General features: G+C 43.5%; 1 protein-coding gene across 2 annotated transcripts in view; it reads left to right on the forward strand.

Annotated features, from left to right (window-relative positions):
* Nucleotides 1-25,669, forward strand: part of RNF123 (ring finger protein 123) — a 122,443-nt gene that overhangs the window by 75,636 nt on the left and 21,138 nt on the right. For both annotated transcript variants that reach the window (XM_074197955.1, XM_074197956.1), the window contains 12 exons: nt 754-899; nt 1,526-1,609; nt 3,654-3,761; nt 5,146-5,323; nt 9,174-9,248; nt 10,388-10,475; nt 11,309-11,396; nt 11,947-12,031; nt 16,849-16,988; nt 17,420-17,608; nt 23,418-23,493; nt 23,899-23,983. In XM_074197955.1, coding sequence (XP_074054056.1) covers nt 754-899; nt 1,526-1,609; nt 3,654-3,761; nt 5,146-5,323; nt 9,174-9,248; nt 10,388-10,475; nt 11,309-11,396; nt 11,947-12,031; nt 16,849-16,988; nt 17,420-17,608; nt 23,418-23,493; nt 23,899-23,983 — 1,342 coding nt within the window. The remainder of the gene's footprint in view (nt 1-753; nt 900-1,525; nt 1,610-3,653; nt 3,762-5,145; nt 5,324-9,173; nt 9,249-10,387; nt 10,476-11,308; nt 11,397-11,946; nt 12,032-16,848; nt 16,989-17,419; nt 17,609-23,417; nt 23,494-23,898; nt 23,984-25,669) is intronic.

The raw sequence follows: 25,669 nt of genomic DNA on the forward strand, positions 1-25,669 counted from the left end.
GAACAATTAGACTAAATCTATTCATTCTACTCTATCACAGCCTTTCATATTGTGATTATATGTCACCTGTCTCCACTGCCAAGCAACTCATTCTTGTCTTTCCAAGGCTAAGCATCCCCAGTTCCTACAGGGCTTGCTTCATAGCAGGCTTGTCCTCATATAGATGTACTCTAGGCGGTCTAAAACATGGTGCCCATATATGATCTGATCAGAGCACAGCATGGTAGAACTGTTAACTCCTTCAGCCTGGATCACATCACTCTTAATGCAACCTAAGTTTACATTAGTTTATTTGGCTGTTGATTCATTTTGTTTTTCTAAGCCCATTTTGTTAAGTGTATGCTATTTCATTTACACTTATTGAATTTAATTTTATTCAGGAGGTGTAAAGCGCTGTGAGTCATTGCTCCTAAGGCAGACAAGAAAGCATTAGACTTCATTCAGATGGTTCTTCTCACCATAGACATTCAGACTTAGTCATATTAGAGTGACCTTGGCCATTTATACTGTGTTCTTTGTGTGACCCTTCCTATTGCTTCTGACTCAAAAGCTCCCAACCTGTTCTCAGTTGTACTGTAGTATGCTTTTGTTGGGACCTTATTCTTCTTAGGTGACTTAGATATCAAGTACTGGGCCCAAGGCAGCCAGATGAAGGGGATAACTGATGACTAGCAGGAAGCCCTCTTTCTCCATTGCTTTAGGAGAGGGATAAAGGATATCGATTGCTGCCCTAAGTCTCTCTTCCCTTTGCAGTTGAAGGGAGCCATGGGAATGAAGGCCTATTGTTGGGGAGACCCCCAGAGGAGCCAGACCAACCCCTTACGGAGAACTCCCTATTAGAGATCCTGGATGGGGTCATCATGATGTACAACCTGAGTGTTCACCAGCAGCTGGGAAAGGTGAGTAGGGATTGATGTCTGCTGATCCAGAAGTGTTCAGATATGGGGCCCCTGTAGAATTTGATGGGAAGTGAGTAAAAACTCCCTGGTCCTAGTACTTTCTTCTGGTTCAGGTGGTGGTGAGCTGGAGATCCCACTCCATACCTGGAAACCAGAGCCTTGATCCTGCAGAGTCCTCCTTGTCTATGGGTATTCTGGAGTGAGACAGACTGAGGGGTGGAAGGAACTTTAAATAAAGATTTCCTTGTCTAGAGCTGCCCTTGATAGGTGGGATGAAATAGCATTATGTGAGTAGTAGGTTCTGAGGAAGGGCAGAAGATCAGCATTGCTGAGGGCCCTTAAAAGTTAAATCTATATCCTTCTTGTTGGGTTGATCCTAGAGTCATCTGTGTGTACATGCAGTGTGGCAAAGCTAATTTTAGAAATTTTTCTTTGTTTCTCTTCTTCCCTCAATTGTAGTTCAAGTAGATTGTTCATCCTTGAACCTGTCAGGGGAGGGTTAATAGGCAGCAATTGAAAGGGTTTGTTCATGAAAAGAGTAGTTCTGGACTTGGTAAGTCCAGAGCTTTTAGGCTTATCTGGGGAGGGCAGATAGAGGAATTTTTCCTATACTGCTTTGATCCTAGATGGTGGGTGTTTCTGATGATGTGAATGAGTATGCCATGGCCTTGAAAGATACAGAGGAGAAGCTCAGCCGGTGTCCAAAGTGGGTAAGAACAATGTCTTTTGAGTCCAAGAGGTGGGGTAGTGTGTAGGACCCAATGAAAAGCAGTCCCTTTGACTTCGTGCTATCCCTTAACAATGTAGCCCCATCAGAGTGAGAGACTATAAGAAAAGGAACAGTACTAACTTCCCATCCTGAGACTACATCTTGCATCATGTTCTGTTCCTGGAAAACTACCCCCATTCCCCTTTCTCCCTGCCAAAAAGAGCCCAAAGAGTTCTCATCCATGTGCCTCCTTTTTCCTCTTTTCCTTTAGTATCTGTTTCATACCCTTAGAAAACAAACTCTTTATTCTTTATTATTAGACTGCAGCTAAAGTCTTTTTGGACTTCTGGTGTTTGGCATTTTCCCTGGGCCTGTGCCTGGGCTAGATGAGCTCATTAACTGTTGGGCTCAGGCTGCTGCTGCCATCAGGGCTTCTGAGCAGCACGGTTGCTGTATATCCCCTGCCCCCCACCTTGTTAGGGAAGTCCTCTCAGTCTAGCTAAGTGCTAATGTGTGGGTCTGAGAATTCATATACACAGCAGTACTTGAGAGAGCTGGCTGCTGCTCTGCTGTTTATGATGAGAGCATCAATTATGAATCTGAAAGGAAAGTGCCCATCACTTGCTGAGTCATCAGAGTTCCAAACATAGGAGATCGAAATTTCTCTGTCACTGCTTCGACCCTTCACTCCCCCCCCCCCCCCCCCCGTATATAACTGTGTTGTGGGGCAGCTGGCTTTCCTTTAGGGTCACTTGGTGACTTGATTACTTTCTTGGTTACTTCATCTCACTTTAGAAAAGCTGTATTTGGCTGGAGTCCCATGGGATTAAAGACCATCTTTTATTCCATCAACAAATATTAAGTACCTATTGGGTATAGAGCCCTGGGAGGTGACCAGGTATCTTTTTCCTCTTGACCACCTAAAACTAGCTCCCTCTTTCCTCTTTTCCTCAGATTCTCTTATTTGGGGAGAGATTGAACCTCCAGGGCTCTCTTGTCTGAAGGCTGCATATATGGTCAGGCCAATGCAGCTATTTAAGCACTTCATAAATTATCAGAACTGGAAGGGACTGCAGATGTACCTGAGTAGGAACCTGATCTAGAATATCCTAATCTATCCAGCTGCTACCTGTTCTTTCTATCCCTTCACTTCAGTGGCTCCCTGTCACCTTCAGAACCAAAAATCAAATCCTGTTGATGTTCACAGCCCTTCATAATAGCCTCCTCCATACCCCTTTCCAGTCTTCTAACACTTTACTTCCCCCCACCCTGGATCTTCCTCTATCTTCTGATTCTCCTTCCTCAGCACCAGCTCCTGGCCTCCTCGACTTCTTTAATCCCAGTTAAAACCCTACCTCTTAGAGAAATCTTTCTTTATTCCTCATCTCTCTTAATGCTATTCTCTTCCCTCTGTCAGTGATCTCTGGTATATTGTGCATATAACTTGTTTGTTCAGAACTTTTTGCATGTCATCTCTCCTATCAGATTATGAGCTCTTTAAAAGCAGTGGTTATCTTTGACTCTTCTCTGAATCTCCAGCACTTTACAAACTGCTAGGCCCATAGTAGGTATTTAACAAATGTTTAGTGACTGACTTTTGAAAAGTTCTGATCATTCAATTCAACAAGATTTCTTAAGTATCTACTTCTGGGTAAGGCATTTTTATATTGAGCCAAAAGTGAGTTTCCTATAAATTGCTTGCAGAGAAGGACTTAGCTTTATGGTCCTTTTTGGTGGTCTTGTGCTAGGATGATGTGTCACCTAGAACCTCCAGGAAAGCCTGGGCTATTCTCACATCATTTTCTTTTTTTTGGTCTTGTCACCCCAGTCTCTCTAGAATGAGGCTGCTACTGATAGCTCTGGGTTGGGAAGGGAGGATGAACAACAGGGAGCTTCTGTTTCCTCATCAAACTGTGCAGGGTTGTAAGTGATTGTCAATCTCAGGTATGTTGTAGGGTCTCAAGAAAGAATAATCTGTGAGTGTGGTCCAGGATTAGGTAAAATGGATGTATTTACTGAATCTCCTCTCTTGGGGACATCAACAGAGGAAAGACATTCAGGAAGAATTGATGAAAAGTCAGAAGGTTTTCTCTGAGAAGCTGAATCATTTGAGTCGCCGTCTTGCCTGGATCAATGTCACCATCTACTCTAAGGTGAGGGCTTAATTTGGATCAGGGTAGTCGCTTTTTCCCTTCAAATCACTGATGTCGGGGCAGCTGGGTGGCACAGTGGATAGAGCACTGGCCCTGGAGTCAGGAGGACCTGAGTTCAAATCCAGCCTCAGACGCTTAATAATTATCTAGCTATGTGGCCTTGGGCAAGCCACTTAACCCCATTTGCCTTCCAAAAAAAAAAATGTGACCAAATCACTGATGCCTTAGGTTTCTTGATATCCTATGGCTGAATTAGGCAAGAGCCTTCTTCTTTGTCCCACTAACCTAACAATGAAACTGTTTATACAACTCAGGAAGGGCAATCCCATTAAAAAATCATAGAATTTGTCCATGGAACATACCTTTGAGGTCATCTTGTCTACTCCCCTGTTTTTATGGATAAGGAAGCTGGGATCCAAGAAATTTGCCCAAGGTCACATAAGTAATCAATAGCAGAACTAGGATTCCAATAATAGCAAATAATAGCTAACAATAGCTACAATTTGCCAGGCCTGTGCTAATTGCTTTACAAAATCATCTCATTTGATCCTCACTGTAACCCTCAAGGAAAGACTGTTGCTATTTCCATTTTACAGATGAGGAAACTGAGACACAGAGGGTTGATCAGAGTCTTGCTCAGAGTTACTCATCTAGTGTCCGTGGCAGGATTTGAAGTCAGGTCTTCCAGCCTTCAAGTCTAGTGTGCTGTCCACTGTGCCACCTCATTGCCCGGGTCCTTGGACCCCAAATTCTATGCACTTTTTTCCTCTCATAGGGTCATGGTGAAGGTCATGTATATATATATATATACATATATATATATATATATAATTAAACACTTTGAGAACTTTAAGTCACCATAATAATTTCAGTTATTACTGTTATTTTTAACATTGTCTTTCAGTCAAATGCTGAGCTGAGCTGTTCTTGTCATTCTTTTTCACTCTCCTTCGCCACCTCCCCTCACCTAAACCAGTTTTTGTCCTAAAAACTCAAAAGTATCTGGTCTATATGGGTCACTGAATACTGAGGAAATATGACAAAGAGAGACTTCTTTGGGAGACATCTACTCCCTCAGTAGGTGTGGAAGCCTCTTTGTTGCTTGGGAACAGATATTTCCAACCCTATAGTCATACTCTCATGGTTCCTATATGGCATTTGACCAAAGACAAAAACCCAGCAGCACCCTTTCTTCAGACTATCTAGTTTTCTCAGGGTGGAATATGATAGACAAAATACAATTCAAGAGGCCACCTGCCCCACCTCCCTGTCTCAATGATTGGAGGTGACTCTGGTAGGCATTGGTCCTTGGTCTTGGGCCCATTTGTGCTATTGCTAGGAATTGTATGTTATAAGGCTCTCTTTTCTCCTCTCATCCTCTCAGGAGAAGATGCAGGACATTTACTGGCTCCTCCGAGTTTGTACCCGCACCATAGAGCATGGGGACCGCATAGGCTCCCTCTTTGCCTTTATGCCAGAGTTCTACCTAAGTGTTGCTATGAACAGCTACAGTGCCCTGAAAAATTACTTCAGTCCTGTCAATAGCATGGAGGAGCTTCCAGGTAAGTGAAGCCCATGTTTGGAGTAGGGAATGGGAGATCCTTCACTAGGAGATGAGAAAAATACCTTTCCATAGTCATTTGCCTGTTCTTCTGTTGCAAACCCTGTAAAATAGAGCACAATCCCATCCTGTAGAGGCCCCATCTAACAAGGGAGGCACAGCCCTTATCTTTTGGAACTGCCTACTAACAAGACATTGCTCTGTTCTTGTGAGCTCTCAAAATCTTAGGAAATGGAGCATGCACAGGAGAAAAGCTTTTGAACTCTCCCAGTGGCATACAAACAATTGCAAATGAATGCAAACTGTGCTTTTCTCTAGGGATAGCCTGTTGCAACCAAACTAACATCTGCAGCAGCAGGTCTGATTCCAAACAGTATTCCCTCAGATTTCTGATTTCCTGAGAGCAGTCAGTGAGGCTGAAGCCTTGGTCATAATAGAAATTTGGAAGTGAGGAAAAGACCCTTCCTAGAAGAGGAGTGTGGTAGCTACTGGAGTTTCCTGTTTAAGAGTCACAAACATTGGTTCTGTTTTCCTCGCTTCTGCACCTTCCCAGAAAGGAAAGTCAAAACTATTCTCACTGGTTACCATATTACCTTAGCCCCCTGGGTTGTGGTTATGGGTCATCAATCTCCTAGATTTGAGGAAGGTCAAGGACAGAGAGGGAAGGAGAGGTATGAGATCCATTGGAAAGCAACTGGGCCTTATTCCTTGAGGACACACTGGCAATTTGATTTATAGCTTGCTTAGTGGGAATGGAAATGTTTCTCCTTACAAAACAAGTCAGCAAGATGTAGCCCAGTAAAGACTGGCTTTCAGCCCCATTTGGGAGACAGAAGTAAGGAAATAAATGCAGATTGGAATGATATAACACATTGGAAGATATCCAGGGGAATGGGAAAGAATGAAAGGGGAGACAGCTGATTTATGACTTTATTAGCAATGGTTAAAGTTATGCTTATTTGGGGGAAGGATGGAGAACTGTTGGTTTAGGTTCTAAACAATCTGTGGACACAGACTTCTCAGCTGAGATCTTGGTATATCTAGGTACAGACTCATCTTCAGAGGGTGTCAGGTTTTACTGAGGTGGGCATTTTAGGCTTCCTCCTTAAAGGTCCTCTTAAAGAAGGAAGAGTGGTTATTTCTGGCAGACCACAACTAGGACTTAGTTATTGAGACTGGTTGGATAGAGAGATTTGGTGGCCCATGACCAGAATCCCTGTGCCAGGGAGAGGACACCTAAGGCCTGGCAGAATTCAAAATGAGACAAATAGCCTGCATAAAGTTTCTGATTCTCTAGGATGTCTTTAGGAGAAAGGGGAAGCTACATGGTGAGAATCTTGATCCTTTTACTTACCAGTCTCAAATTAGCAGGGTCACAGCATCATGGAAAAGCAGGATGCTCCAGCTGCTTGTGATAGATCCTGAGATAATCAGGATCTCCCCTTTTCCTTTACCTTTCCCCCTTTTCCCATTTTTCTTTATTTTTTACTTTCCTTTTTCTTTCTCTATTTTTCTTTCTTTCATTCTTTCTCTCCTCTTTTTTCTCTCTTTCACTTTCTCCCTTTCTTTTTCTCTCTTGCTCTCTTTTTCTTGTTCTTTCTTTTTCTTTCTTTCTCTTTCTCATTCTCTCTCTCTCTCTCTCTCTCTCTCTCTCTCTCTCTCTCTCTCTCTCTCTCTCTCCCTTCCTTCCTTCCTTCCTTCCTTCCTTTCTCTATTTCTCTTTCTTTTTTTTGAAGGCAGAGTTAAGTGACTTGCCCAGGGTCACACAGCCAGTAAGTGTCTGAAGTTGGATTTTAGTCCTCCTGACTCCAGGACTGGTGCTCTATCCACTATGCACAAGCTACTCTTACATGACTCCCAGACTTGACCTTTTTAAGTTTGCTTTCTGGGTGATTTTTCCTTTTGTTGTTCGGATAAATTAGTGTGGTCACTTGGGTTCCATGGAGTGTTTATCACATTCTGCCCCACCTTAATCTTTTCTGGGACCTTTAATCATTTCTGTATTGGGGGGATGTGAATTAGTGTGATTGGATATGAGAAAAGGTTTGGAGAAAAACATTCAGAGGATGATCTTTATGTTGGTAATAAGTATCTGTGAACCAGATTTATTGAACTTGAGTCAGCCTGCATTGCCTGTAGGTATAGGTAAAGTACATGCAAATATTTTGAGTAATGATCTTTCTTGCCTCTTGTGTGAACTACACCTGCCTGTGGCCTGAGCTCCCCTTGGAAAAGGCTGACCTAGCCCATTAGATTTCCAGCTCTAATCAGTGATGTTCTGGGTTCTTTCTACAGCTATACTGGCTTAGTTCAACCTGTTGCTATTGTGGTCCTACTTCTCCTATGGAGGAAATTCCTGAATTTCTGGAGGTTAGACCTTAGCCTCAGAAGAGTGCCTAGGGAATAGGCCAAAGGAAGAGAGCACCACAGAAAAGCAGCTTTGCCCCATATTTACTGTCTGCCCATCCATTCTCTTCCCCCTGCTCCTTTCCCATTCCCCTCACATTGTTTCTTTGTCCTGAAATGTGCCATAATCTATTGGGAAGTCAGACCGTTTTTCATTCATGTGAGAGTTTGACCCACAAAGACCCAAGCATCATTTCCCAACTTTGAAGAAAAAACATACTGCTTCTCATCTTGTCCCCTCAAAGAGAAGAGATTACTTATATAATAGAAAGAACTCCAGACTAAGTAGAATTTTAATAAATAAGCCTCAATTTCCTTCACTGTAAGACCTCTGAGGTCTTTCAGAGCTTAGTCAGTGGTACACAGACCTAGAGAGGCTGGGTCTTGTGACCTTTCCAAGGTCACACACAGAAAGGCTACTTACTTGATTTCTACTGTATTCAGATGCAAATATTCTAACTCCAGATCTAATTCTCTTTATTGCACTGACACTTGACAGGGGTAGGAATGCACCTATACATGGTGTAGGAAAACCCGGGGAAGAAGTGCTTACCTAGCATACAAGGAAAGCCAATGTGATGTGCTCTGAGATGTGGGCAGGGCTTAATCGTGCTGAGGTTGAGGGGGGGAGAGGGAAATGTGTTGCTCAATAAAAAAAAAAATTCTTAGGTGGTACCAGATCTTTGAACAACCAACTCTAAAACGATCCTTTCTTTATGCAGCTAGTTAGGTCTGTCATTGGGTTTTCTCTCTCTAGCTGACCCTGGAATAGATGAGATGATGTCCAAATCCAATGGAAAATACATAAATTTCCCTGATGTTCTGTGCAGAGCTTTGCCTGACTCTGACTCAAGACCCAACTGCCTTCTGCTTTCTCCTTTTATGACAAGTGGCCTTGAGCAAAGAAAGGGCCTATCACCCTGGCATGAAATATGAAAAATCCTGATAGGCACGTAGGACCCTACTCCTGTTATGTCTGAGGTACTCTGTCTGGACTCTTTGGTATTAGCTTAAATAATGATGACTCTTTATGAGGGTCCTCTCTGAATACCTCTGCATCAAGGAGTTTTGGCTTGGTTATAAGTATCTGGAGATTACTTTTTCTGTTAAAATCCCCAGGGTTCCCTTAGCATTTTGTGTATTGGGCACATACATGGAGGAGCAAGATGAGGGTCTGTTAACTTAGCCAGTCTGTGGCGAGGGGCTCTGAAGATGTGCCCCCAAAAAGGCAAGAAATCTTCCCATAGAGCAAGAAGAGTTGGAGAAGTAAGCAGATGATCAGTGCTCTCCGCAGAGACCTTTGAAGACTGTAACCATAGAAGAGGAAGACTTTAGGAGGAAACCTCTTTACAGCCAACTTTCTTTGATTCTGAGCTAGGCTCTCACCATGAACACAGATTCTCCAGAGTCCTGTGACTGAATGCTGAGACTCTTTCCCTCCACAGGTTATGAGGAGACACTGACCCGCCTTGCTGCGATTCTAGCCAAACACTTTGCAGACACAAGAATTGTGGGTACAGGTGAGGTGGTTTTCTTGCTTCTTAAAGGGCTGCACTGGGAGAGGGCCAAGGGAGGATGCTTTCCCCAAGCAGCCTGGACTTGCCAAGAGCCAGGAAAACTAGTAACTCTTGAAGACTTGATTTCCTAGTTATTTTATTCTTTGAATTCAATTTGACGTGCATTTTTTAAGTGCCTGTTATATGCACGGTGCTATGTATGGTGCTAAGAAGATGAAGACAAAAAACCAAAACCATGCCTTAAGGAGCTTTCTTGATGAGAGTACAACATGCATATGAATAAATTGATTTCTGGTGAGAGAGGATAAATGACTGGAGGTGGGAGGGAGGAGGGACAGTCAAATGGTCAAGTATGACTTTTCCTAGAAAGTGACTGCCCGGCTGAGCTTCAAAGGAGGGTAATGATTCTGAGCAGAAATCTTGAGGAAGCATCTTCCCAGTAGAGGGGACAGCTTATGCAAATGCATAGAAGTAGATGATGGCATTTCAGGTTTGAGGAAAGATTAGTTTTGGCCAGATTCCAGAATAGATAAAGGGGAATAATGTGAAATAAGGCTAAAGAGGTCAATGGGAGCTTGATTGATTAGGGTGGGCTTTACACATCAGGTTGGGGATTTATAATATTATGTTAAAAGTAGCAGGGAACCTTGGAAGGGTTTTGAACAAAGAAGTGACCTAGTTAGATCTCCCTCTTGCCCTGTTGCAGAAGGGACAACTAAGATCTGTCAAGTATCAGGTGGGTGAAGCTGGCTCAAAATGTGGTTGCTATTTGTGCTGGCTGATTCTGGCCTCTCAAACATGTAGAAGAAATACTCTCCTAATTCATTCCATCCTATAGTATGGTCTATGTGCTGAACTCTGAACTTTGTATGTAAGACTCAAGCCTTGGCTGCTTATTTTTTTAAAAAAGGAGTCATGATTCAAGGCCCTTCTGGCTCTTCCCTTCATCCACATAGGCCTCATTCTCTTGGATTTCTCTGGTAACCAGAGGAGTAGCCTTTTTCTCCTAGCCTCATAATATCAAGAAAACCCACTCTTGACCTTTTTACTTCCAAAGAGAATTTGGGCTGTTTGTCCCATCATCATCTTTTCCAATCCCCATCTCCCTTTCTGGGTCCTCAGTCATTTCTGTCACCACTCAGACATCCGAGATTCACTGATGCAAGCGCTGGCCAGTTATGTCTGCTATCCCCATTCATTGCGTGCTGTGGAGAGAATACCTGAGGAACAGTGAGTTCTGGAGCCCCCCTTCCAATTGTTTGGGACCCTGTGCTAGTGGTGGGACTAAAACTTGTGGCTGAGAAAGCAGGGAAATGGTGGGGGCCAGTAGGGACAAAGTTGGAGGGCTGGGAGGGGAGAAGGTTGGGATGAACTTTGTAGCTGCTTGGTCTCTGTGTTGCAACAAAGCAAGGAAATTGAGCCTTATCCCCTTAGATACTAGTGCAATAGAGTGTCAGATTTGAAGTCAGGAAGACCTGAATTCAAATTCGACCCTAGACAGTTACTAGTTGTGTGACCCTGGGCAAGTCACTTTACCCTGTTTGCTCCAGTTTCTCATATGTAAAATGATCTAGAGAAAGAAATATCAAAACTACCCCAGGGTCTTTGCCAGGAAAACCCTGAAATGGGATCACGAAATGTCAGACCTGCCTGAAACGACAACAGCCCATCACTCTGCCTGGGTCCACTTGTGACTTGACATTTTTGTGTCCTCCCTTCCCTGTGCTGGGACAAGAGCAAATGTTTCTGAGGAACACTTTATGCTCACCTGGGTTCTCAGCTCAATTTAGGTACAAAGGCCCTGACAAACCAATATCCTTCCTTACCCTTCATGTCCCTTGTGCCTTTTTATTTTTAGGTTGCATCAGTGCCCTTTATTTCTTACTTCACAGTTATTTTCATGACATTTCTTTCTACCCATATCATTGAACTTTCCCATGTAACAAAGACATCACCTCACCCTGGTTCTTGAAGAATGTGGCAACATCCTTAGACCCCATATTCTTTTGGAAACCCAGGGAATATTCTTGAAGTTAATGACACACTTCCTCTCCCTTTGGCAGACGGATCACCATGATGAAGAACCTTCTTGCTCCTTATGAGCAGCGTCCCTGGGCCCAGACGAATTGGATCCTTGTGCGGTTGTGGCGGGTAATAGTTCTGGCATTCCATCTTGTGATTCCTCTGGTGTAGAGCTCCTTGCTGGGTGCAAAGGATAGGGGAGGTACCACTCTTGCCTATGGCTAGTTGTTTGGATCTGCCATTTAGCACAGGACTTGTACTTGGAAATGTAGGTCACACTGCCCTTAGGAAGGTTGGCTCTTCAAATGTTCAGAATCAGTGTTTTCTAAATTGAGTCAATTTGACATCTGAAAATGTCTCTCTGCCCATCAGTACCAAGCTGGGCAGAGTGAGTGAAGCAAGTGGAGGGGGAGTGTAGAGATAAGGGAAGGGAAGGGGGGGGGGATAAGGCATCTGAATGCAAAGAGAAGGGAGCTGGATCAAGGGCTGTCAGAGAGGGAGGCTAAGATTGGGATTTTCAGAGGCAACAGAGTCCTACTGGTACAAAGACCAGATCCAGAGCCCTGTCCAAAGTTGTTGCCACAATATGGGAGCTGAGAGGCATGAGCTGGTTCAGTGATTTAGAAGTCCAGTGGGGTAGAAACTAATGAAGATGCCACACCTGGCATTTCTCTTTTAGGGCTGTGGATTTGGGTATCGCTACACTCGGCTGCCTCACCTGCTGAAAACAAAGCCTGAAGATGCCAACCTCCCCAGCCTACAGAGTGAGTATTGGATATTAAGGACTGAGGGCAGGAAAACCTCCTCTTGTAGCCTAAGGACTAAGACCAGGACGAGAGGGTATGAAAGGAGGAAAGGGGAGGGCAAAGTTTTTGAGCAGGGTCAGGAGATGGCCCAAGTCCCAGGTTTAGCCAGAGTATTTTGGCCTGGGCCTGAAGTTTTTTTGCCAAATGGCATCATTTTAACTTCCTGTATGGGGACTGCTGGATCCTGGCAAAGCAGCCTGGCTGCCTGTCCCAAGGGGAGAACTCAGTCCACAGACTCCAGGAATTACCATGCTGCAGGGGTGGTGAGAGCATTCTCAGTCTCTTGATTTTCTGTTTCTGCCTCCCTTCTTTCTGGGTTCTGTTTGAGTTCTTTGTCTTAGGACCCTTGGTACATTCATGGCCAAGGCAGGACCGTAACTCAACTTTCTTGACTGGAGGGCCTGGGCTTGCTCTGCTACACCACACTGAGCACATCTCTGATCAGCACATTTTTCTCTACAAGGCCACTGTCCCCTGTGGCCTTCCTGTCTCTCCCTTTAACATCTCAGTTCTGTCCCACTCCTGTCCCTCTCCACCCCCTCGGCTTCTATTTTAAGTTCTTCATCTCTCTCCAGTTTCTTTTTGCTTTGCCTTTTGTCCTCTGCATTCTCTGATAGCCCTCTCCCATGCCCTTAGTCAGTGGTTGTCCCAGCCGAGGCCCAAGTGTTCTTCATTTCTGACATTGACTTTTCCTGTCTATACCTTAATGACTTTTTCTCCCTCCCTCTATTTATCATTCCTTCTTCTGTGCTTTTCTCCTATATTTCAGTACTTCAGCTCTACCTGAGGGTGCTCTCATTGTATTTGGAGTGGTATTTTTTTCCTTTGCCCTCCTTCCCTGATTTCCCCTAGTGGACCCTCTCCTATATCACTTTCTGGGGGATTCTGTCCCTCTATTGTTTGAAGAATAAGTTAAATAGTTCAACTATGAAGTAACTAGGATTTATTCTCTATTATCTGCAACCAGAGTTCCATTACTTTATAGTATTTATTAATTCAACAAGCCTGCTGTGTCATATAGAGCACTGTTCTAGGTTCTGGAAGAGACAAAGTTGAGATAAGATGCTGTCCCTATCTTTGTAGAGATCCCAGATTATCATTACATGCAATATTACTGACAAATGCATTAAAGTGTCATAAACAAAACACTCTGGGAGATCTAAGTAGGAGAGGAACGGAGATCATTACCAGCCAGGGAGGACCTACTCCTCCCAGGATACCCTAGCATGAGCTTGGACTGAGAGCCACCTGAGAAAATCCTAGAGTCAAGAGGAACCTCTCACGTCATGGAGTGTGACCCCTAGCCAAAAGCACCTCTTCAGTAGGCAGCCACTCACCTTTCATCAGAAGAGCTCCTTTGAAGGAAGCTTATCACCTCCCAGGGTAGCCCAGGCTATCTGGGGGCAGTTCTCTTGGTTAAGAAGTTACCTTTTATTCCATTGAGCTGGAATCTGTCTCCTGTTGACTCCATGTTTTGGTCTTCATTCTCCTTCAAAACTAGACCCAATCTTCCAGCTCTGGTCTGAGTACAGTAGCTGGACCATAAGTGTCCTAGTGAGACACTGTGGGCTTGCTCTGCCTCAATCTATTAATATATGACTGAATTGGCTCCTTTGGCTGCAACATTACACTGGTGACTTAAGGAGTCTTGCTCTAGTAGTGTGTGCTAGGAAGCGATGGTGGGCCAGTCAAGTAGTGAGGGGAAGGGATGGTTGGCAGATTGCCAGGGGGTTCTTCTGGTAGCCTCGAAGCATCAGGACACATCTTAGGAAGGCCTCATCTACTTGGCTGAACGGGAGAGGAGGTCATGCACAAGAGGGGCCTGAGAATAAGCAGACAATCTCCATCATTGGATATGACTTTTGAATTGGTGAGATTTCCTCTCATTTGAGGAGCTTTGTCTCCTAGAATCCTAGGTTTGTCTTGTCTTGTTTTGCTTTTCAGATGAACTGGTTTAGTCAAATCTTTCCCATTCTGTACTTGGGTAATTTATATTTTGAACCCAAGTACAGCATCATCTCTATTAAATTTAATCTGAATTCAGCCCACCATTTGAGACTTTCTTGAATGTCATTTCTGGACTGTAATCTATTAATACTTTTCTTAAGATTTGTGTCATCTTTAAATTTGATAGTAATGTCATCCATGTCTTTCCCCAAGCTCATGGTAAAAGTGTTGAGTAAAACAGGGGCAAGTCTGGTATACCATGACTTATATGAAAGAAAGGCCTTCAGTTAACATTAACATTTTATTTCTTTCTCCATTCTTCTCCTCCTGCAAAGCAAAATAAAACAAACAAAAACTCACAAGATTTATCTTTGTAATGAAAACAATTGTGTATTATCTGCAGTTTGGAATTACACTGTTAACTTTCAATCATGCATATGATTTAGATTTACCTCTTTTAGCAGACATTAAACACATAAGCCATACCAAGTTGTTTTTTATTCCCTTTATGGCAGTATTCTGGCAAGGTAGGTTAGTGTAGTTTTCCCATTTTGCAGTTATGGATATGAAACCGAGGGAAGTTAAAGACTTATCCAAGGTCATCTAGTGTGCCAACAGAAAGGATGTATTACGCCTCTCTATCCCTGAGTACCTCTGCCTGAGTCTTGATGCCTCCAGGCTGTCCCCAGGGTGGAATGTGATCTGTGTTTGGGCCAGGAGCCTGCTGCAGCAGGAGTTATTGATTTTCAGTGGGAGGGGCTGGGGAGAGAGGCTATCTGGTTCTCCCATTGTGGCCACTCAGAACAGAGGGTACCAGGAGCTCTGATTACAAACATCACTGTCAGGGTGTGTGACCAGCAGGCCCAAGTGCCATCTTTGTCCTCCATCAGACAATGGCAGGGTTCTTCCCACTACCCTGCAGGCTTTTCACAGGTAGCCAGAGGTAGCGATCATGGGCATTGGGAAAAGAAGAGCTAAGTTGGCTTTGAATTAGAGTAAGCATGGATGATAACTCAGGCTATACCTAGTAAGAACTGCTTTAAGTACAGATAGATCAACTTTGAAGAAACACAGGTTCTCTCAGAAGTTTAGTGTGAGAATATAGAACTAATTCCCCAACCCTAGTGCCATAGTAGGCCTACTTCCAGTCTACTTTTTCTTCTGTCAATCCTGAAGGACAGGAGAAAGAAAAAAACCAACTCTGCCATTATAATGGTTAGAAAAGTTAGTGATAACTTTGTTGTAGAGTGACCACACTAAGAGAGCCTTTATAGCCCTGGAGAATAAGGACAGCACTTTTATATAGCTAGAATTAGGTTACATTAACCCTTTTATAACTGGGATATCCCTGGTAGGACCCTGAAGCTAGAGGACTTCAGATAGTTCTATTCTAGTGCTGAGGTTGGAAATTGGGATAGCTTTTTTATAAAACTTTGGGACTACAGATTTGAAATAGCCCCATTATAATGATGGGGCTGGGTGGCTTGGAAAGCTCAGTGATGACCCTGGACCTGGAAATCTGGGGTAGCTTGTTATATGACCCTGGGGTTGGGGGCCTGGAAGAGATCTTTGATGGAGCACCTAGAGTTAGCACACTGGGACAGGCCTTTGAAAATGGTGTGTCTGTGAGAGTGCTGAAGAAGGCAGAGCTTCCCTGAGAATGATGAATGAGGTGTGACAGAGCAGGACTGAAGGAGAGTTTTTCAAGGTCAGAAACAGAGCAGAGAAGTTGTGCTGAGGAGATAGTTTCTTGTCAGGCCTGAAGCCAAATGCATGCCTGAAACAATGTGGGAGGATGTAAATGCTAGGATTGCAAGAGGGAGAGGAAAGAGGAAAGGAGAGGCTGGGGTGGGGAGAGAAGAAGAAAGGAGAGAGGGGAGAAGATGGGGGGGAGGGAGGAGACAAGAGAAGAAATAGAAGCAGAGGGAAGTAGCAGAATTGGGGGTAACTCTCAGGAAAGAGTAACTAGAGAAGGCAGTCACTGCCCAGAATGGGGTCCATTGGCCTTGGTGGTAAAACTATTCCACAGGACCCAGAAAAAGAAACCATAAGCACCTAGAGAAACAGAAACTATACTATGCCTTTTGTTTGTTCCTCCACCTCCACCTGGTGGGGGAGGGGGAGTGGCATTGATGGACCCCTGCTCTGCTGGGTACTTAGAGTGAATGGGCAGAAGTAGATCTTCCCTGGGCTCTAGGTGAATTCTGTTCTGCCTGGGACAGCCAGAGGCATCAGCATAGTGGACAGTGTGCTAGCCTTGGAGTCAGGAAGATCTGGGTCCAAATCTTGCCCCAGATACTCACTGATTCTGTGACTCTGGGCCTCAATTTCCTCAACTGTAAAATGAGAGGACTCAAAGACCACTGAGCTTCCTTCTAGCTCTTACTCTATGACCTCATTTGATGTTGGCTACCTTCTCCCAGAGGCTGTGACCTCTTATAGAGCTAAATCTATAATCCATGCTGTCCAGTTTAGTTGGCCAGATATGGTAGTAGAAGAGACAGGCAGGGGAAAAAAAATGAAAAGAGCCGGATTAGGGCCAAACCTCAGGCCTGAACTTTGGCATAAATGAAGAAATGCAGGCCACTTGTATCCAGACTCCTGGGAGCTGGCCTTGCAGGGAAGTGTCCCAAAGGCTGGAAGGGACAGCCCCTGGCTCCCCTTTGGAGGAGGCATGATGGTGTTGAGCTGATGGGGGTGGGTGGGACTGGATTTACTCTGAATCTCATGGAATTCTCTTTTTTGGGAGGATTGGAAGTATGCCTGGGCTGGGGGTAGAGGATCCCTCTGCACCCCCTCTGATCCACAGGCTTTCTTTCTACTTGCAGAGCCCTGTCCCTCTACCTTACTGCAGGGCCACATGGCTGACCTGCTACGGAGTGACCGTGACATGGCCCCTAGCTTCCTCAACAGTGTCCTCAACCAGCTCAACTGGGCCTTCTCTGAGTTCATTGGCATGATCCAGGAGGTGAGCTAATGTGGAAACAGGAGTGACAACATAGGACTTGGGGTCAAAGGGTCCAAGTTCTGTCCATTGCCACGTGACCTTGGACAAAGCACTCTTCTTCCCTTTCTGGGTCTCAGTTTTTCCAGATGTGAAATGAGGAGTTGGACTAGGGATTTTAATTATTTCCAGCTTTAAGTCCTGGGAACTTGTTAAAATCCTCAAAATTTGTTAAAATCCTCACTCCTAACTGGAGCTGATCCCCTAACCTGGGGAGACATGCCAGCTGCAGGAACAGGCTGAGAAGGGCTCTGATAGAGTCCTTGGGAATGTCTTTGGGGAAGGGGAAGAGGACACAAAAAGACTTAGATTTGGGGGACGTCTAAATGCCCTTGAACCAGGGGAACTGGCACTGCTGATCCTGCTCTTGGCTGGGGTGGTCTGGGGGAATTCAGATTCAGCAAGCAGCTGAGCGCCTGGAAAGGAACTTTGTGGACAGTCGTCAGTTGAAGGTATGCGCCACCTGCTTTGACCTGTCAGTGAGCTTGCTCCGGGTGCTGGAGATGACTGTAACCCTAGCCCCTGAGATCTTCTTGGACTGGAATCGGCCCTCCTCTGAGCTGCTGCTCCGGCGGCTGGCACAGGTTGGTAGTGGGGTAGGGGTTCTTGTTGGGTCAGGGTGTCCCTGGGCATTCTCACTCAGAGCTTGTCTGTCTGTCTCCTTGGGACCCACCCACCCCCCAAGACAGCCTCCCTAGTGAGTCTGAGGCTCTGAGTTCCTTTTCATCAAAGTCTGGTTGAGGCTGGAGCAGCTATTGGCTCTATGCTTGAAGACAGTGCAAAGGGAGCTAAGTATAATGACCACCCCAGATCACATTTCTTTTTTTTTTTGTGGTATTATTCTTTTTTAAATTTTTATTTATTTATTTTGTTTTACATTTTTCCCCCCATTCTTGCTTCCCACCTCCCATGCCCCACAGAAGGCATTCTGTTAGTCTTTACATTGTTTCCATGTTAGACATTGATCTAAGTTGAATGTGATGACAGAGAAATCATATCTTTAAGGAAAAAAATAAGTATAAGAGATAGCAAAATTATATCATAACTATTTTTTTTTAAATTAAAGGTAATAGTCTTTGGTCTTTGTTTAAACTCCACAATGCTTTCTCTGGATACAAATGGTATTCTCCTTTGCAGATTCCCCAAAATTGTGCCTGATTGTTGCAGTGATGGAATGAGCAAGTCCATTAAGGTTGATCATCACCCCCATGTTGCTGTTAGGGTGTACAGTGTTTCTCTGGTTCTGCTCATCTTGCTCGGCATCAGTTCATGCAAATCCCTCCAGGCTTCCCTGAATTCCCATCCCTACTGGTTTCTAATAGGACAATAGTGTTCCATAATGTATATATACCACAATTTGTTCAGCCATTCCCTAATTGATGGACATTCACTCAATTTCCAGTTCTTTGCCACCACAAACAGAGCTGCTATGAGCATTTTTTTTTACCCTTTTTCATGATCTCTTCAGGATATAGACCCAGTAGTAGTTTTGCTGGATCAAAGGGTATGCACATTTTTGTTGCCCTTTGGGTGTAATTCCAAATTGCTCTCCAGAAAGGATAGATAAGTTCACAGCTCCACCAACAATATATTAGTGTCCCAGATTTCCCACAACCCTTTCACCAATGATCATTGTCCTTTCTAGTCATATTGGCCAGTCTGAGAGGTGTAAAATGGTACCTCAGATATACTTTAATTTTCATTTCTCTCCTAAGTAGTGATCTAGAGAAATTTTTCATATGTCTATGGATTGCTTTGATTTCCTCATCTGTAAATTGCCTTTGCATATCCTTTGACCATTTGTCAACTGGGGAATGGCTTGTTTTTTTAAAAATTTGACTCAGTTCTCTGTATATTTTGGAAATGAATCCTTTGTCAGAAATACTAGCTGTAAAAATTGTTTCCCAATTTACTACATTTCTTTTGACTAAGATCACATTTCTAAACAAAGTTCTCAAAGCCTTTTCCTTGCAATGACTCTGTGAGGTAGATAGTGTAAGCCCTGGGCTTCCAGCGAGGAGGTGACAGTCCCAGGTCAGTCAATGACAGGCTGCATTCAAACCTAGTTCTTTATACTCCTAAGTCCATTTGTCATTCCTCTGTAGCTCCTGCCTTCTCTCCTTTTGGTGGACCTGGACATCTCCAAGCCAGGAGAGAAAACCCAGTATAGACATGGAGTTCATGGATCACTGGTCTTTCCACATCAGACATGGGGGGGGGGAGTCATTTAGCTGGGGAATAGTATATTCTTAGATACAGACTGGGCTGTTCGCCAAGGCAGCTTCCTGGGATAGAACTCTTTGGAGTTGATCTAGAGGAATTGTATCCTCTTTTGTCCTGGGAAGCTGGCTTGTTTCTGAGCCCTGGCCAAGGCTACAAGTTCTCTGGCTTTCTTGATCTCTGAGCCTTCTTGCCTCAGTTGAGGCTTCTGTCACTCTCATTTCTTAATTTCTTCCAGTTCTTGGATCCCCAGGCCTTAGAACCCACCTTCATCAGATGTCAGATTATTCAGTGTTCAACTTGAAATGATCTTAGAAATCAATTGGAAAATTAAAAAAAAATTTAAAAAAAGAAATCAATCAGAAACTGTTCTCAGCACCTGAGATATTAATAGAATAAATGAAACAAACCCCATTCATGCAAAGCTACATTTTATCTGTGTGTTTATATGGATGTGGGTGTGAATGTACCTATGTAGATTTAAATAAATAGATAGCTACACATACAGAATTAGAAAGGGAATAAGTACAAATAATACCTACGTAATTAACTGCCAGCTCTTCAGTGTTCAACTGATCCAATCACCTCATTTCACAGATGCACACTGAAGCTGAGACAGGGAGGCCCCATATCTTGTAAGGAGCATAGGCAGGGCTGCAAGCTAGGCCCCCTGATTCGAAACACAGGGCTCATTCACACTCCCATTACCACCTCATCAACTCCAGAGTAGAAGAGGTGTTTTATGTGTTTTTGTTCTGAGGGGAAAGGATCAGAGGAAGAGATCTCAAAGCCCATCTGATCTAACAGACTCCTTTTATAAATGAGGATGCTTGAGCCCAGCGATGACCTTCCCAAAATCATAAAGTCAATCAATAAGCTTTAGAGTCAATATTTGGACTAGGGTTCTCTGACTGAATCCCTGTACATGCTTCCTTGATGGTCTATGTATTTTAGCTTCTGATTCAACTCCCCCAAGATGATTCTTTAAGGTGGCAAAGTAGAGCAAACATGGCTAAAAGGTATAAGGCTCTAGGTTTGTGCTGGATACAAAGACTGCCTATACTTTATATATATTTTAATGACATTAGATTTCCTCTGATTTTCCTCCCATCTCCATGATGTCTGCTGGCTTTCCTCCTCAGATTTCACTCAGTCATTCCTCCAGGATGTCCCACAAAGGTGTTTATTTTGATTCTATTTGCTTTCCATATGCTGAAGCTCCAATCTAGGATGACAGCTCAAGTGAGTCTGGATGTTATGGTCCAAGTTCATCATTAGTCCACTGGTTCTTCTTTTCTCACAGTCTTCATTTCTCCTTATCCACCCTCACCACTCTCATCTTCATTCTCTCCCTCTCCAGTGGTTCCTTCCCAGCTGCTACAGACATGCCTGTCTCTCATCCTTTAAAGATCTTTTCTAGGACCTTCCATCCCCTCTAGCTTTTGTCCTAACTCTCTTCTTCCTTTCATAGCCAAGCCTATAGTAAAAGCTCTCTGCTCATTGCTTTCACTTTTTCTTTCACTGCAATCTGACTTTTTTTTTTAGGTTTTTTTGCAGGGCAAATGGGGTTAAGTGGCTTGCCCAAGGCCACACAGCTAGGTAATTATTATTAAGTGTCTGAGGCCGGATTTGAACCCAGGTACTCCTGACTCCAAGGCCAGTGCTCTACCTACTGCGCCACCTAGCTGCCCTGCAATCTGACTTCTGATCTCAACTGAAACTGCTCTCTCCAGAATTATCAGTGATCTCTTAGTGGTCAGAACTTTGAACTTTTCTTACCTTGTTGACCTCTCTACAACTATCATTGCTATCAAGCACCATCCTCTTCTAGATCCTTTCTATCCTCTATTTTTGTGACACTACTTTTTCTTGTTTCTCCTCCTCACTATCTGACAGTTCCTTCTAAGTCCACATACATGCTCTAACTCTGGTGGAGAGGGATGGAGGAGTCCCCTTAGGTTCTGCTCTAGACCTTCTGTTCTTTTTTCTCTATACCATCTCATCTGATGAATTCACCTGCTTCCATGGCTGCCATAGAGCTGGCATTTCATAAATGCTTACTGACTGACTAACTAGATACCTAGTTTTAAAGTCTATCCTGAGTTCCAGTCTATCACTGTCTATTAGATCTAACTAACTTTATCCTTTTCCCTATTTCAATTCAAGTACCACCATCTTTCCGGTGACCCAGATTCACAGCCTCCAGGTCATTTTCACCTCCTTACTCTCTACTAACTCCAGCCAGTTGCTATAGCTTGTCATTTTTACCTCCACATTTCTCATGTCTGTTCTCTTTATCCTCACAGTCACTACATTAGTTCAGGCCCTTTTCACTGTTCACTGGAATGATTGTGAGTTTCTAATGGGTCTTCCTAGACTCCCCCAAGGGGTCAGCTGCTTCCTAAAGCACAGCTCTGACCACCTGACTTCCCTATTCAGTCATTTCCAGTGGCTCTTTATTACTTCTAAGAGTAAATAACAAAGTCCTCTTTTGAGCACTTAAAGCCCTTTCCTGTTTTGTTACCCATTCCTTCCCTTCATGCATTCACCTAAGCTTTCTGCTGCTCATATACTGTGTCCCATCTCTATGACTTTGCATTAGTATCCCCCTTTCCATGCCTGAAATAGACCACATTCTCATTTCCATTCATTACATGGAGCTCAAGTGTTTCTCCCAACCACCCCCAATCACTTTCTATCTATTAGTATAATCAACAAATATGCAGCATCAGTCTGGCAGTGTGATGGAGAGAGCAGTGGTACTGGAGTCAGGGGACCTGGGCTCAAATCTAACCTCAGACACTTATAAGTTGGGTGACCCTGGACAAGTCACTTACTCATGATTGTCTCAGCAAAAATAAAACAACCCAGCACATTATGTGCATGTTGACTCTAGTAGAATTTAAATTTCTTGAGATCAGGAACTTTTTATTTTTGTCTTTGTATCCTTAGTACTTAGCCCAATACTTAGCAACAAGTGCTCAGTAAATGTTTGATTAGTTTCTTGTTGCTGATTTGGCTCCTTAATAGTCACTTTAGGGCTTGCTTCCTGTCTCTCTAATGTTCTTTGTGTTTTTCAGCCTCTGGAATAGATATTTTCTTCTTCTTGGGTTCCTTCATTGATCAGATGTCAGGGAGACCCAGTTTCTCTGTAGGGAAGGTCTTCTCCCAATCAGTCACAATTCAGGACAACCCAAAGATAATTTTCAATGGGATAAGACATTTTTATTGAAAACTCTCTTTTCATCTTTTAGTCCCTGTAACAGTGTACAGACAGATCTACATTAGGGTGACAGATAATCCAAAGTATGACCTAGGCAAGATGGTGCCCAGAGCTACTTAACTCTTCTAGCTAAAGGGTCCAGGTCTGGCTTGATTCCTTTGGTTGCCCTTGGGTGATTCCTTAGGTTGACCAGCTGTTGTCCTCTTGCATGCAGCATCTGCCCTTGTCTGATAAGAGAATGATGGCCCTTATATACATGGCCACCTTATTTTCCTAATGCATTTTTGGAATTTGCCCATTTGGGCATTCTTATCTGAGTTCACTCAGGCTTACTTTCAGGCAAATAGAAAACCTCCTGATAGCTGGCAGACTTTTGATTTTCCACTCATATGATCCTCCTTATTTACTGTTAGAGCAGGGTCTTACAGTAGAAATGTCCTATATTTGGAGCCAGGAGGTCTGAGTTTGAATCCTGTTAAGCATTTACTAGCTATTTGAACATGGGCAGGTCCCTAAGTCTATCAAGTTTTAGCTTCCTCACCTGTAAAATAGAGATTATAATGCTTGCACTACCCATCTTGGGGACTTGTTAGGACCAAAGCAGTTTGTAGACCTTAAAGTACTCTTGAAGTGTGAGTTGTTATCATGATTACCTAAGTAAATATCCTAGTTCCAAACAAAGGAGAAAGGGAAAAATGCCTCAGAAAAAAATGGTTCTATAGCTCTTCCCCAGAAAGAGAAGGAAAACAGCCTCAAAGTTTACAAATCGAAATAGAAAAAAAGAACAAGGAGAGTTTCCTGTCTGTAGGTGGATAGGAGATGGGAACCTCACCAAGTGGGAGCCTCATTTGCTTGGAAGTAGACCCTCATGGTGGGAGGAGGGACCACACTGCTCTGGCTCACAGCACTAAAGGTTTCCCTTCCAACTCCACTTCCTCTCTTCACTTCAGCTACTGAATCAAGTCCTGAACCGTGTGACAGCAGAGAGAAACTTGTTTGACCGAGTGGTTAATCTCCGATTGCCGGGTGAGTCTCCCTTTAGTCTGTTCTTTACTCTCAATTCCTGTCACAGATCTGTTTACCTAGACATCTCATTTTAATCCAACTCTCATTCAGAACTCCAATTTCTAGCTCCCTCAGAGTGCAGTGTGTAGTGTAACACAGGTTCTTCCACATCCTTTCCTCTATCCTGAGTCTCTGGAGCTGGGGTGGTGGAGGAAGGTTTGGCTTTTATTCCAAATATGCCTGTTTTCCCCATGTGGAGCCTCAGAGGATTATTGAGAGAAACCTGGGGAAGTAGGGATTAAAATATTTACTACTCCCGAGGTGACCTAAGTCACATTCTGGCTTTTGGGTTGATTAGGGCTTTTTCCCGAAACAGAAAGGCAAGGAGGGAGTTGGAATGAAGACTAACTGAGATATCTTTCCCAGGCTTGGAGAGTGTAGACCACTATCCAATTCTTGTTGCTGTGACTGGCATTCTAGTCCGTCTTCTCGTGGATAGCGATGTGGAGGGGTGAGTAGGTTGTGTGATTTGCTTCTTATCCTATTGAGCAGGAGCCTTTGTGGCCACTTACCTTTCAAGATGAGCTCTGTATCTATATTTCCAGACTCTCTCTGGCTGCTTATCTCTCTTGAGTATTTTGAGTCCAGCTATTTGTTTTTGGTCAACTTCAAGTCACCAGAGAAAGGGTTTTGCTAGCAGGGTCTGGGAATGGAGAGAGTAGTACTGCTGCACATAAAGTAAGGCTGTTTGGAATGGGAAATTAGTGGATTGAGGAATTAATCTTGACAAGGGCAATATGAGGTCCTTAAATCAGGGAACTCATATTCTGGGAGGAGAGATTAGACACCCAGAGAAATCACCTAATAATAGGCATTAATTAAAGACTTGCTATGTATAAATTCCCTGTGTCAAACACTGGGTGATACGCCAATAGATACAAGAAAGTCTGGGCTCTCAAAAACTTTATATTTTAATGAGAGAAATACTTTCTGTTCCGTGCTTTTGTACACTTTATGAAACTTATCTGTGCTCTTCTGCAAATTCTCTACATGCCAAAGACTTTCTGTCAATCACAAAACCACCAAATCTGAAAGCTGGAAGGCTTGGCAGCTATGTAGTCCAGTCCATATATAAAATGCATCTCTAATATAGTATAACTGACAAATTGTGATCCAGCCTCCCACCAGCTCTTGAGGTTCCCCTTTTGTACACTCTTATTGTAGAGAGTTTTTCCTGACATTAAGGCTAAATTCACATCGTTATGACTTCTACCATTTATTACTGATTTTGCCCTGGGGAGGCAAAGCGCTTTTGATATTGGGTAGACACCCATGAACCCCAAAGGCTATTCATTTTTGCTAACTGACCAGCCCACCATCTTTTCTAGTCAGATGTTTCTTTGATAACATCTAATATAATTCTTCTTTGAAAGTATTTTGCAGCACGATCACATCCATGATGTGCTTCTCCTTTGTCTTTTGTGTGATCTGCACTTTTAATCCTTTGGAAGCTGGTATTCCACGACTTGCAACCAGTCAGTATCCCCAGCACTATATTGATGTTTAAAAAATTGGCCTTTGTTTCATGGAGAAGCTTTGGATCCTTAAAAGCATTACACAACTTGCCAAAGGCAGTCCTACCCACTTTTTTTCCCCTTGTTCAATTCTGGACTTATTTTATTGATCATTTGCTATGTTTGTTCAAAATATGAGCACTTCTGGATAAATTCTATGAGATGTCTCTATATCAGAACTGAGAGATGCTAGAGTCTCTTCCAGATCTAAATCTATAAATCTTTGAATTGCATGACATAGACTATTGCATGGGCAATAGAGTCTTTATCCATTTGATGTTTCTGGTGTGAAGAGTTAGGCTGAACTCTTTTGGGGGATAAAGGATCTCACTTAGGAGGTATTATAGGTGGTGGGAGTTGAGTTATCCAGACAAGGTTTTAACCAATAGAATAGGAATTTGATAGGAGGACTAGCTGTCACTCAGGTATGGAATCATTCTTGACTCTTTCCTTTCTCCTCCCTCATTCAATTTCCCCTCTCTATGCATACTGACATTACCTCAGTTCAGGTTGGACTCTATATCCTTTTCCCCAGGACTATTGAAACAATGTCCCAATTGGCCTCCCTATTCCATTTTCTCTTCTTTCCAATCGTTCCTGTGCTCAGCTGCTAAAATCATCTT

Source organism: Macrotis lagotis, chromosome 8, assembly GCF_037893015.1.
Source record: "Macrotis lagotis isolate mMagLag1 chromosome 8, bilby.v1.9.chrom.fasta, whole genome shotgun sequence".
Lineage (NCBI taxonomy): Eukaryota > Metazoa > Chordata > Mammalia > Peramelemorphia > Peramelidae > Macrotis > Macrotis lagotis.